This window comes from Nuphar pumila, chromosome 5, assembly GCF_984573655.1.
Source record: "Nuphar pumila chromosome 5, dmNupPumi1.hap1.1, whole genome shotgun sequence".
Lineage (NCBI taxonomy): Eukaryota > Viridiplantae > Streptophyta > Magnoliopsida > Nymphaeales > Nymphaeaceae > Nuphar > Nuphar pumila.
Genome location: NC_143253.1, coordinates 5906597 through 5921380, shown reverse-complemented (window position 1 = coordinate 5921380; position 14784 = coordinate 5906597). Strand labels below are relative to the sequence as shown.

General features: G+C 36.0%; 1 protein-coding gene across 1 annotated transcript; it reads left to right on the top strand.

Moving 5' to 3' along the window:
- The first annotated feature begins 13039 nt into the window (after nt 1-13039).
- Nucleotides 13040-13828, top strand: LOC149836586 (protein DOG1-like 3). Its single transcript, XM_090006952.1, has one exon. The coding sequence runs from the start codon at nt 13040-13042 to the stop codon at nt 13826-13828; it is 789 nt and encodes a 262-aa protein (XP_089863078.1).
- The last annotated feature ends 956 nt before the right edge of the window (nt 13829-14784 follow it).

The window sequence follows — 14784 nt, the reverse complement described above, 5'->3', positions numbered from 1 at the left end:
AACTCTGGCACAACGACGCTTATGAATGTTATTATTATACAATGTTTTACAAAGGCATGCATAAACAAAGACCACTTTGGATCGTCTGCTTTGCGTATTTAGCCACATCGAGCACTAGCCTAACAAGGTGCAACGACTACTCTAGCACAACGGTTCTTTCGAGTACGATGCCCTTGAAGGCAAAAATAAAATAAGCCATTCAGACAGGGTTCCAACAACGAGGACATCATCGTGCCATCCATACTAGCTTAGGCGAGTATTTTGCCAGAAATTTTGGCAACATCTCCCTTATTTAATGAGAAAAACATGATATTTTTTTGCTTAGAGAGCATCTTGTCAGAAATTTTGGCAGCATCTTTCTTGTTTAAAGGAAAAAATGTGATGTTCCTTTTAGCTCGACGAGCATCTTGTCAACAAATTTGGTAGCATCTCTTTTGTTTAACAAATAAATGTTCCTTTTAGTTCAATTTTGGATAGATGTGCACTGTTGTGCATATTTTATATCTTCTATGATATATTGGAAACCTAGACCTTAGTTAAGCCTTGCGCTGATGACTTAGATGTTTACATAAATGCGATTTTATGCAAATCTGAAACCTTTCTAATAGAGATTTCTTCGTCAAACAAGGTTTTGAACGAGATAAGGTATTTGGAATCGCTTTGGGTGATAGGAATCAGTCACCATTTGTACGCTTAATATAAAACAACTAATTTTATTAAAAGCAAAAGTCAGTGCACATAACAACAAGATGACAAAGTAAAGTGCATAAAGCAAGACCCGGTAAATGAAACCACACATCAAACTAAGTAAAATGCATAAGCAAGGCTCAGTGAATGAAATCATGCATCATGCTAAGTAAATTGCATAAAGTAGGAGCCTGTGCACATAACAATGTGATGGCAAAGTAAAGTGCGTAAAGCAGATCCCAATGTATGAAACCACACATCAGGTTAAGTAAATTTCGTAAAGTAATATATATATATATATATATATATATACATACATACATACATACATACATACATACATATAGTAAATAGAGAAGAAGTCACAAGGATACACACGTGGATACCGAAGCAAGATTGTGGTGCCCTATAGGGTGTAAACCAAAGGCTAAGACCCTATGACACTTAATTCATTGTAAATATTGAGGAATAGTTGCAATGGTACGTGTGTGAACATCGAAGCAAGCTTGCGGTACCCTGTAGGGCATACACCAATGACTAGGGCCATATATTATTTTAGAAAGGTATACGATAAGAAAAATCCCACCGTACACGATAGTTAATCCACTAAATAACTTGAAAAAGAGAGAACAATGTGCAAACCTATAAAAATTTGGCAGTGATGACTTAGTGCAGCGTAGAAGCGCTCCTAATTTGTGGTCAGCATGTCCTTATGTCCAGTACGATCACAACCAAGAGTGTCTTGTGCAGGACTTGTCAGCGCGGTGAAACGAAGAGGTATAGGCCAAAAATGGACTGGACGTAGTTTTGGTCCAACTATTTTCAAACCTACTTCAAGTGGGCTAGACTAGGTTAGATGGGTTGGACCTAGTCAAGAAAAAGATAGAGAAGGTCAGGCGGTCAATGCCTAGGGGCTTGACTCAACTGGGTTCAGTCTAGGTTAAGTGGGTCCAATCTCACCTCAACTAAGCTCGGTCTAGGTCAAGTGGGCTTGACTTAGGCTAAGACCAAAAACAAAAAGAGAGAGAGAGAAACTTACCTGATAAGTCAAGTGGTTTGACCTAAGTAGGTGCAGTCTAGGTTAGGCAGGTTCAAGCTCACCTCAAGTGGGTTTGGTCTAAGTCAACTAGGTTTAACCTAGGCTAGAACCAAGAGAGAGGAGAGAGAGAGAGAGGAGAGGAGAGAGAGAGAGGTCTGAACGTTTTTTCTAAAAGGAGGAGGGGTATCCTCTTATTTATAGCCAAAAGTTTGGATCATGGGTATGAGTATGGACTTGATCTAATACATCTAGATCATTCAATCTAGATCTAAACTTAAGGCTAAAGTAACATAATGACATCTATATCCCTGTGGGGCCCATTAGGTATTTTCATGGGATATTTATGTGTGGCCCACAAGATATTTTTGTAGAGCCCACCAGATATTTTTGTGGTGTCCACACATTTTAGGGGTTTCGCTGATATTTTTTTATATAAAAAATGTGCGTATGTCATTGTCTTCATCTCGACGAGATGAAGCGGATTGGCTTTGCAAAATTCTCTAATTTTGCCTAGTGAGTGAGATATGGCTCCCTGACTGTTTGATCGTATATCTTTGAGGATATATATGTTCTAAGTATAATTGGCTCTATGATTTTTTTTCGTTTCACATTCTAGGTTAATACGATAAATTTACATAAAAATACTTCTTATTTTTATTCAGATTTTTACTGAAAAATTATGGATCTTAAAAATTGGACCCCAAATGGATCTCACGAAACTTAGGGTGTGTGGCTTCCCTTCTAACAAACTTTATACCTAAACATATGGAGAACTCGACCCTCAAGAGGACTTTTAAACAAAAATAAAAATAGATAACTTTTGACCTTTTTTAAGTGCACCGACACTATATCGTACGATACATACTGTATCATATTATACAATATGATACATGGATATATCATACGATACACTCGATAGGGATACGATTCACACTCGTATCATAAAACACAAAAGCAACGATACACATTATACCATATTGTACGATATTGTACAATACCTACAACCATGGTTCTTTCTGTTTACTAGCTCAAAAGGATAAACAATTTGTTGGTAACGTGGTGGTCGGGCTAGGAGACATGTTTTTGAATAGGATGGTGAGCTTACATAAGGCTATGGTTGAATGGTAGTTGTCTGTGGTGATCAATGACACTGCATGAAATCCATGAACATAAAAGGCAGACTTGGCTATTAAGATCTAAGAAAGTTCCTAGGATCTTTATTGCAAGTTTGTGGGGGTGAAATCTTAAGCATGGAAACAATGGATCAAAAAATGCACCTAAGTTTTTAACATTAATCAAACACACCTATGTTTTAAAAGTTGTTAATAATACATCTAAAAATTGCCATGGTTAATTAAAATAGAAAATAATTGTATTGTACAAAAATGGCACATTTCTCAAAATGCCCTATAATTTTTGAAATCTTCTCCATGTCCAAAATCATAAATAACCAACTTCATTAGGACTTTTTTACCTTTCGCATGTGCAAAACTCATGAAGTTTGCGCGATATATCGCTCCACTCATCAGGTATTGCAAACTCCCACTTAAAAGGAGGTCCACACATTTTTTTTTTGTGGACATCACAAAGTTTACATAATCATATTTGCAATCATTTTGTTAAAACAAAACCTTAAAACTTCGCAAATACATGACTAAGTTTGCATGAAAAATGTGTGAACCTCTTGTTAAACTAAACCCCGTAACCTCACAAGTATCTTACTTAATCCGTATATGCCTCACAAAATTCACATAAAAATATTTGTGAGCTTTCTGTTAAACAAAACCTCATAACTTTGCAAATACTAGACTAAATAATGAATTTAAATTATATAAATTATGAGTTTAAATTTTAGATAATATTTAAATATTTCATTATTTGTAAATTACATTTTGCAAGTGAAGGATGTTCTTTAAACAGTTAATGAGGTTTTGCAAATTTTGTATGTTTAACTTTATTTTATATGTAAATTGTATAATTGCTATCAATTTGAATTGTGTAATTGTAAACAGGTGAATTGGATAATTGTAAACAAGTGAAACTATAAACAAGTGAATTGTGTAATTATAAACAAGTGAATTACGTAAATGTTGTTAATTTGAATTGAGTAGGTAAAACTATAAATTTTGGAGGTTGATGAAGTCCACATAAAATATAAGTAAACAATGGCCAATATTTGTGAGGATGAAGAAGTCTATATAAAATATATGTGTATAATAACTAATATTTGTGAGGATGAAAAAATCCACATCAAATATAGGCAAACAATGGCCAATATTTGCGATGATGTGGAATCCACAAAAAACATTTATGAACAATTGACTAATACATTTGTGAATTCCTCCTAAATATGCAATTTTCCTATTACAAAGAGTTGCGAGGATCAAACATTTTACAAAAAAAATGTGGTTTTCCCTTCATTCACATATTTTTTTGTTACAAAAGACTCATTTCTTGCAACTGTTTGTAGAAGGAAAGTCACATATTTAGGATGAATTCACAAATGTATTGGTCAATTGTTCAAAAATTCATTTTTTAAGCTTCCACATCCTTTCAAATATTGGTCATTGTTCACGAATAATGTATGCAGACTTCCTCATCATCGTAAATATTTGTCATTTTTGCCTATTATTTTATGCATACTTTATCATCCTCACAAATATTGATCATTTTTGCCTATTTTTTTGTGAACTTCTACATCATCACAAATATATAGTTTTACCTACTTAAATCAAATTCATAATATTTGCATAATTCACTTGCTTACAATTACAATCTATAAATATAAAAATCATCTGTTACATTCAAATTCATATCACTTACACAATTCATCTGTTTATAATTACAATCTATACATATAAAATCCATAATTATAATTTCATAAAAAGTTTCAACATTTACATAATTCACATGTTATATTCAAATTTATAACACTTACAATTCACATGTTTATAATTAAAATTTTCAATACTTACAGTTCAAATGATTTATGGATTTATTGTTGCACCCTCTTTAAAATCTGGTTGAATCGGTTCAGAGCTTGGACTAGAAGGGAGCCCTAAGCTAGCAATAGATGAGTACTCTAGTCTAAGCTCGATAGAAGCAAGAGGATCGTGTCTAAGGTTCTTAGACCTTCAAAGTTATGATGGACATGTAGAGAGTACCGAACTTTGCTGCACATGATGGGATAGAGGCCTAAGGGTAACTGTGATATAGGATTTAGGTAGTTTTGAGAAAAGACCTAAAGAAACAGGGAAACCAGGTAGACTAAAAATAGTTCAAGAGGGGTTTCAATTCAGATCTGATATGGACCAAACGAATGGCTTGTTGGACACCTAGGGACATGTGTCAGGATTAGGATAGGTTGTTGGTGGTCATGGATCATTGATATGGGTCAATGAGTGGCTGAGATGCCCAAACAGTAAAAATAGGTTTTTTGGGGTTAATCAGGTATATGTGGTTTTCTATCTAAGGCTTTGAAAAGCAAGATAATGCAACCTAAGATATGATTACATGTAAAACTTGAAAAATTTTGAAAATTTTTAGAAATAAATAAAAGGAAAAAAAATTCTTCAAAAATGGTTAAGATAATACGCTAGTATATTAAAATGTATTGAATCTAAAAGAATCTTGGATCCGAATAGGGTTATATTAAATCTAATATGTGGATTTAGAAATAGCAAGTGGATTCAGATCTCAGATGGATTCAAAACCCAATTGGAATTCAGTTTGAATCCTAATGGATCCAAGTATCGTATAACCCCAATCAAGATCCAAAAATCAATGAGAGGATTTTATAGATTTGTAATATTCGGGAACTCATCCAAAAAATCTGAGACCAGTTGGGGAAAACCCGAATAAAGGTATATTTAAATTAAAGTAGACAAAACTTGCAACGAAATGAGATGTGGTGTAGTGGAGAGGTTTGTTGCCTCTTGGGGGTTTGGCGTAGGTTTAAATCCCACCACACTCACGTGCGTGGTTTAATGAAAAAATATTATATTCTTTTTCACAAAAACACATAACTCTTACACCTGTATAAGTAAATTAACGAAAACTCAAATTGCAATGAAATAAATCATAGTGTAGTGGAGAGGTTTGTTGTCTCTTTGGGGAGTGACCTAGGTTCAAATCCCCTTGTGCACATGGGTTTTTACTTTTTTCTACTATGATTCTTCTTTTTTTTCAAAAAAAACTGAAATTAAATGGTAAGTTTACATTTTGTATTTATGCAAGACATAGGCTAGTCAAAAATTCTAAAATGAGAAACTCAATTAGAGTCGACCTGGGGGTGCAAACTCAAAAGAGCTCTCTATGGTCTGAAGCAAGCACCCTGAGTTTGGTACAATATATTTGAAATTTTTTTACTGTATATGGGTTTTTTTCTGAAGTGTGGATGATTCCTCTCTCTTTATATGTCAAAATAAAAAGGTGTCATTATTTTGTTGCTTTATGTTGATGACATCATCCTGGGAGTAGTTCTCTCTTTCTTCAAGAGTTTTTTGATATTGTGAGTAAAGATCTTCGTATAAAAGATCTTGGGTTGCTACACTTTTTACTTGGCATCGAAGTTCATAGATTTTCAAAAGGGTTATTTTTAAATCAAAGACGTTATGCTTATGAGCTTTTGGATAGAGCTTAAATGATTGGTTCCAAGCTTGTCTCCACGCCTATGGTATCTAATCGGCAACCCACTAAGGATGCTAACATATGTTTTTCTGATCCCACCTTATATCAAAGTCTGGTTGGTGGTTTGCAATATCTGACATTTATTCGACCTCATTTCTCCTTCAGTGTCAATTATGTGAGTCAATTTATGCAAAAATACCATGGAGGATGATCTGGAGGACGTGGTTGCTTACTACCTGGTGGTTTGTTTGGATGGCGCGTAATAATACTATTTTTCGTCAGATCCCGATGGTCATCCCCAAGCTCGCACATTGCATTCTGGCTGATGTTTATTCAATCTTGCATATCCATCTTTCCGATCTTCCCTCTCCTCGGTGCGACAATCAATCATTTTTGGTGCCCTCTGTCCTGGTGGCTTGAGTTTGGCATCAATTTTACTCCATCGGCCCTTTTTTTTTTTCCTTTTCCTTCTTTGCTTCTTATTTCCCTGCTATTTTTTCCTGTTTTTGTAGGCTCAACAATTTGTTGATCTCGCTCATTTTTTTGTTAATGTTGATTGTCCTGTTTTGGCTCTCTCTTCAATGGTTGACTTTTTGACGTTTCTCTCTCTACAATGGTTCATTTTATTACATTTTCTCAAACTTTTCTGCTGCAAAAATATCTTTTTTGTGTCCATTTGAAGGGTTTCAGACTATTTGCTTATTGTTAAGCTTTGTTTTATAGGGGCTCTGCTTGTATGGTAGGAGCAGGTAGTGCACGTCACCTTGTGTTGGGACGTAGCAAGTTCAAATCCCAATGATATGGTTGTATAATTGGTGGGGGTCTACCTAACCCCATATTGCCTACCGAAAAAAGAAAACAAGAAAACCTTTGTGCTTGGCCAAAACTTTCTTGGTCTTTTTGCAAGCTCTTCAGCAATTCACTTTAGGTTGGATATCGAGCTACCCTTCTTCTCCTTAAGGTTCTTCTTATTCCATCGTCAGATTTTCATGCCCAAGGGTTTTTGGTTGAATTTCTGGTGTGAATCTCTCGATCATCTCATTTTGGTTCTAATTGTAATTTACAAACAATATTTTCTTGGTAGATATTGTGCATATGCCAGCAAGGGAACGCTAAAACGAGATTTTAGAAAGAAGCTTGATAGGGTTTTGATTTTGGGGGTTTTGTTTGTTTTATTTTTTCAATTAGCATAATGTATGACGTTTATTGGGATTTAGGATTTTGATTTATTTTTTTCTATTTTTTTTAAATAGCATGATTATTTAGTTAGGGTTTTAGATTTTTTTGTGTATTTTTTAATCAATTAGCATTAGGCTATTTAATTAAGGCTTTTGGTTTTTTTGTGTATTTTTTGGTCAATTAGCATTAGGTGTAACTTCATGAATAATGAATGCTTGATTTTGCTTAGAATATTAGGAGTCCTATTTTTTAATGAGCATAAATTAATATTTTTTAAGATTTAAGGTATTGATTTTGATTTTGGCAAATGAAATAAATGTTTAGTTAGGGTTTTAGGGTTTCTTTTATGCTTTTTTGCTTTTCTATTATCATTAAGCATGATTTCATTAATGAATGCTTGATTTTAGTTATCAAACCATTAAATCTTTGATTTTATTAGGATTTAAGTATTTTTTTATGTTTCAAATGACATGAATATTTAACTAAACTTTCTAGGTATTTTTGAGTTTTTGTTTTCAATCAACATTAAACATGGTACCATAAATGCATGTTTGATTTTAATTAGTGTTTTAGGATTTTTTTTTCAATTGGCATATCTATTAATGATGTTTGTTGCTATTCAAGGTTTCAATTTGATTTTTAATAATAGCATAAATGTTTAGTTATGGTTTGGTGTTTTTTTGTTTTTTTTTTAATTACCATTAGGCATGAATCCATGAATAATTAATGCCTTTGAATAATTATTCAATTTTTTAAAACACATTATTGGTATAATTTATTAGTGATTATTTTTTCTTTTTAGCTATGATTTTGTGCCCACCTTTGTTTAGTTTCCTGGCTCCTATAAATTATATTAATAATGCGATAGAGTCTGTGTGTGTTCTTTTGTGCCGACCATTGTTTAGATTCTTTGCTCCCACATTATGGCATTTATTTCTTATATAAATATGCACCTCAAGTTAATCACTAGGGAAACAAATTGTTAGAGAGAAATGGGGGCTAGCAGGGGCAGAGCCAGGAATCTAAATGAGGGTGGGCACAAGAGCACAGTAAAATAAAAATAAAAAATACTAATTAATTATACTAATAATGTGTAAAAAAATAAATAGTTATTCTAAAACATTAATTATTCGTGAATTCATGCCTAATGGTAATTGAAAAAAAACAGAAAAACACTAAACCATAACTAAACATTTATGCTATGTTTTAAAGACCAAATTAAAACCTTGAATCACAACAAACATCATTCATAGATATGCTAATTAAAAAAACCATAAAATTCTAATTAAAATCAAACATGCATGTTGTTTAATGTTGATTGAAAATAAAAACTAAAAAATACCTAGAAAGTCTCGTTAAATATTCACGTCATTTGAAACACCAAAATAGTTTTAAATCCTACCAAAATCAAAGATTTAATGGGTTGATAACTAAAATCAAGCATTCATTAATGAAATCATGCTTCATGATAATTGAAAGAAAAAAAAAGGCATAAAGAAAACCCTAACTAAACATTCATTTCATTTGCCAAAATCAAAATCAATACCCTAAATCTTAAAAAATCATTAATTAAAATCAAGCATTCATTATTCATGAAGTCACGCCTAATGCTAATTGATCAAAAAAATACACAAAAAAAACCAAAAACCCTAATTAATTAACCTAATGCTAATTGATTAAAAAATACACAAAAAATCTAAAACCCTAATTAAATAATCATGCTATTTAAAAAATTTAGAAAAAAACAAATCTAAATCCTAAATCCTAATAAACATCATACATTATTCTAATTGAAAAAACAAAACAAACTAAACCCCCAAATCAAAACCCTATCAAGCTTCATTCAAAAATCTGGTTTTGGTGTTCCCCTGCTGGCATATGCACGATATCTGACAAGAAAATATTGATCATAAATTACAATTAGAACCAAAATGAGATGGTTGAGGGATTCACCCCAGAAATTCAACTAAAAACCCTTGGGCATGAAAATCTGACGGTAGAATTAAGAACCTTCGAGAGGAGAAGGGCAGCTCGGTACCAAACATAAAGATAACCGCTGAAGAGCTTGCAAAAAGACTAAGAAAGTTTTGGTCTTTTATGTTTTCTTTTTTTGATAGGCAAGCTGGGGTTAGGCAGACCCCCAACCAATTATACAACCATACCATTGGGATTTGAACTTGCTACATCCCAACACAATGTGACGTGAACTACCCACTCCTACCATACAAGCAGAGACCCGTTGGATCAAAGCTTAACAATACCGCAGTCCAAAGAAACCCTCAGAATGAAAACAAAAAGAGATTTTTGCAACAGAGAAATTGAGGGAAATGTCATGAAATGAACCATTGTAAAGAGAGAGAGAGAAACGTAAAAAAGTGAACCGCTGGAGAGAGAGAGAGAGAGAGTTCACGGGGAGAAGGGGAATCGGGGTTGGGGGGCGTGTGTTTTCACACGCCGGTCGGGTTCTAGGTTGGGCACTGCTCACCCTAGATTGAATCCCTTGTTGGAGATTTTTGGGGTCATGGTGGGCACGTGCCCACCCTGAGCCCTATGTAGCTTTTGTTGCTACATTTTGAAACTTTTATTTTTCTCTTATTTTTTTTTAAAATCTTGGCTGCAATTAATTAGTTAAATTGGAACTTAAAAAATATATAGGGCTAAATCTAAAAAAAAGAAACATAACACCATAGTCCATATCTATTTCAAAACTCTAAACAAAAGCATTTATCCAGGGATGCACAAGGAGCCGAGCTAGCTTGGACTGATCAACCCATTTAAGCTTGGCTCGAACTCATTCGAAAAAAATAAATTTGCCGTGAGAGTGGGGCCCACGTACATCTCCATCAAGTGAGATATCCAGTGGGGGATTGAATGATTGATAAATTGGTTATACATAATATTGTGACCCGAAGGAGGATGAGGTGCAATGTGAGTGCACACTTTCAGTGCATGTGTTGCTGCACCACGTCGCAAGGGGTGGTTCAGTGCATGCCATTGTAAGATACTCTCCGTTCACTAGATGTTACACATCCACTATTGGAAAAGGCGAGAATGGAACCATGTTATCTCCTCACTCAACACCTTTGCGAAGTAGTCGATCGCTCGATCTATCATATACCAATAGAGGTGATCGGGGTTCAAGTGATATGTCAAAACACAATTTTTTTTGTGTTCTGAAATCGTCAGTCACCCCAAAGGGGGTTGGCATAGTGGGCTGGGGCTTTGGCCACTAGACAGGTGATCAAGGTTAGATTCCCATATGTCTCATTTTTTGTGCAAGCCAACACCCAGCATAAGCCCTGGAGGCAGGGTCTAATTAGCCTCAGAGTTTTATGCTCTCGGGACGACGATCATAAGTATGGCAGGCTGAGCCAACGTGACCAGCTCTTTATGCCAAGTGTGATTTATTCGGGTTATAAATCCAAAAAAAAAAAACATGACATTCATGCTTCTATAATTATGATGTCGGCCTTTCTGGTGAGCTTGTACGGTGATTAGGGGTGGCAATCGGGTCGGCGGGTCAGGTTGGCAGGTCAGAATACCTCAACCCGAATACGACCCGTTTATTAAACAGGTCGGATGTGGCAAACACGAACACTATCCATTTATTAAACGGGTAACCCGACACGACACGATTAACCCGTTTAATAAATGAGTCGGGTCGACACGACCCAATTACATTTAATTAAAGAGTATAGACTGTCTAGGGCAGCTTAATTAATATGACTTTGTTAACCAACAAATTGAAAAAGGTGTACAACTAACAAGCAATATTTAATGATACCCTGCTCCCGAAGCACCTACTCCATTTATACCGTTGGATTATTTTTCAATTCAACGGTTTAAATGAGCTTCAAATTTTGTATAGCTTACCATCTTTAATGTCAAAAAGTAAATGAAAGAAGGGGTGGAGGCATTAATTCAATTATTTTCCTTTATTAATACATTCTAAAAGCTAAACTAAGGAGGCATGCGCGGTGGTGTGGGCAGATTTCAAAGTTATAAATTAAATGTGATTGACTTATTAATTCTCTCTCTCTTAGTTATCAACTTATCTTCACGCACGGTATCATTAAATATTGTATGTTAGTTGTACACCTTTTTTAATTTGTTGGTTAACAAAGTCATGTTAATTAAGCTGCCCTAGACAGGCTATACTCTCTATTTGGGTTGACGGGTTCGTGTAAACGGGTTGACCCCGGCCTAACCAGTATATTAAACGGGTCAAACGGGTTAGCGGGTTGGCATACCCCTAACACAAACCCAACCCATTTAATAAACGGGTTAGGTGGGTTGACCCATTTACAACATGAACCCGTTTAAGCCAAACCTGAACCCGGCTAAGAAGCGGGTTGGTGGGTAGGGTCAGATTTTGCCACCCCTAACGGTGATGAGAAGCTCTGAATTCAAAAACACAAAACAAAATTTTGTTCTGACCTCTATGAAAAGGGGGAGGCGTGGGGGCTCCCCTTGTTTAATAGAGGGGTTAATTAGTCACCGACGTGCAGTCAGTGGTTGGGGCTGAACACTTTATAGAGTGTTTGGTTTACATCATCTCTGGATCTGTCCACCAATTTAAAATGACACGTATATATGAGCAGGCCAGTAACAGAAAAAAACGAAGTCCTAATTAATCCTTGCCCACACGGAGTGACAGAAAGACCAAATATCGGACAATCTCATTCAAGGGATCTTGATAATTGATAACATCATCTTATCCCCTTTTTCTGAAGATAATCGATAGCAGCATTGTATTGTTTTATCTCATCTGCACAGTTTCAGCATTATCCAGACCCTCTTTTTCCATTTTGAAAATATTTACTCGTCATATATGGGAAGTATCTGGGTGTTTGAGCTGCATCAACTCTTGGCAAGTGGCCTCTTCAACCAAAAAAGCTTAGTCCCTCACTATTGTCCCTACTCTATCTTCCCCCAAACAGTGACGGTGCACCCTTTGGTTGTATATTTCAATACCACCTTCAATGGCTTCAAACCACTGCCTCACCTCTATTCCCGTCTAAGTACCACAGTTTGGTGTGCAAAATACTGTCCCGTCTAAGTACCACAGTTTGTGATCTATGATCTATATATCGTTTCCTCAGGATCTTTCACGAGCCCAGGCGAGCCCAACATTCATGTTCGGGCTCGACTTGTTTATACTTAACTAACAGCTCGTGGCTCAGTTGGCCATCTATATAGCTTGACCGTGAGCGACTCTGCGACAAGCCGAACTGAATTCAGCTGCGAGCTGTTTGACTGGTTTACCAACCGTAAATACAACCTGTCAGCTGTGAGGCCCAAAAAGCAGATAGATGGACAGCCATCAGATGCATTCGTATGGGTCGTTTCGTCTGTAAAATTTGTCCACAACCTTGCAGACTATACTTTTTTAGTATTGCTCTTCGTTTATACATATATTCACCATGGCTGTAGCATATCTTGGACTAGTATAAATTCTGGCTTTCAACTTCTTAGTTGCACAATGTTAGTCTCAACTACACAAAAATGACTTACCAAAAACCACCACTACCACCATTACCACAACCATTTGAGCAACAGCAGCAGCCACTTCATGGCTGCTTCCGCGAATGTCACCGCAGATGGATTGTACAACAACAATTAGATCTCCAAGAGCTCGTTAGAGTCCATGACAACAATAGAGAAGATGAGAAAGTGATCAAGGCGGCTTTGGCTAATGTCACTGAGCACTACCGTGACTACTTTGAGGCTCGAGCCCAGCTAGCCAAGCACAACGCCCCGTCGGTCTTCTCCCCGGCATCCAGCAGCGAGTTTGAAAACTCTTACCTATGGCTGGGCGGATGTCGGCCGACGATGTACATCCGGTTGGTCTACATTGTGGCTGGGCTCGAGGTTGAGGCCCAGATGCCAGACCTACTGCAGAACGGGCACGACCTGAACCTTGCCGGGCTTTCGGCAAACCAGCTCAGTATTATAAGCAAGCTGCAGTGCAAGACCACTGGGTCCGAGGACAGGTTGTCAAAGAAGATGGCAGGGTTGCAGGAGGCAATGGCGGATCAGCCATTGATAGGGCTGCTGCTGCCCGGCCGCAAGAGGGGTGGCCCGGGTGCTGTGCTGTCTGCAATGAAGATGTATGCAGTGGGGCTGGATGCGATACTGGAAGGAGCAGACAAACTGAGGATGACCACGTTGAGCCGAGTGTTGGAGATACTTAGCCCGCTGCAGGCTCTGTATCTGCTGATCATGGCATCTAGGCTGCATCTGCATGTGCATGAGTGGGGAAAGAGTTGGGATCGCTTGCATCAGAATGAATAACTGAAGCAGGTGTAGTTTTTTTCTTTTTGCTTTATTTTTTTCAGCAGATAGGCTGTTTGGTTGGGTACCTACGGTTTTGAGCCATTGAACTCGGTGAACAAGGCGGCTTTTTTCCCAGTTATAAAAAAATGTAATGGTTGTTGGTATTATATATATACACTCTGTTCTGTTCGCATTCTCCCTTTTTATCCTGGTTATTATATATATATATATATACATATATATATATATATATATATATGAAAAACCTGTATCTTCGAATGGGTTTTCCTTCAAACCCGTCCTTTTTAAAAAAAATGATGGTGGTTTTGAACTACTGATAATTGTCATTTTTTCTGCCAGGAGATTTAGCGGCAGCTGAGACCGCCGCTAAAAATCCTGAGCGCAAAAAAAAAATGATGAGGCATCGCTGTCGCGGGATCAACGACGATGCTTTGGCCAATGTATTGAAGATACTAGATATATATATATATATATATATATATATATATATATATATATATATGTATAGTTACTAGAATATTAGAACTAATGTGTAAACCACAATTTTCATGGATTTTTTGTTCTTTTCTCTTGCATCTAATGATAAGGATGTGATCTTCTTGCTTGGTTTTAAAAGAATTCTATTTTAATGCATAAACTAGATTTTTTAAAGGCTTTAAAATAATAGTTTATAATCTTAATAAGTATTCAAGAATTCAAAAATCACATTTTTCATAGAAAATACATGATCCAATTATTGATTTTCAGCAAATTCACCATGCCAAGCACATCCACATGATTGAATTTGCAAAAAAAAAATGTTGAAAATGCTCATATTTCTAGTTCTCATATTTTACAGGATTCCTCTCTCTCTCTCTCTTTATATATATATATGAGAGAGGAATCCTGTAAACTGCAAAGGCACTTTGTTAGAGCTTGGCTCATCTAAAAAAATGTTTGCAAACTGGTCCAAT

Excerpts from the sequence above, each read along its gene's own strand:
- LOC149836586 (XM_090006952.1), top strand. The coding sequence starts at position 13,040 with ATGACTTACCAAAAACCACCACTACCACCATTACCACAACCATTTGAG.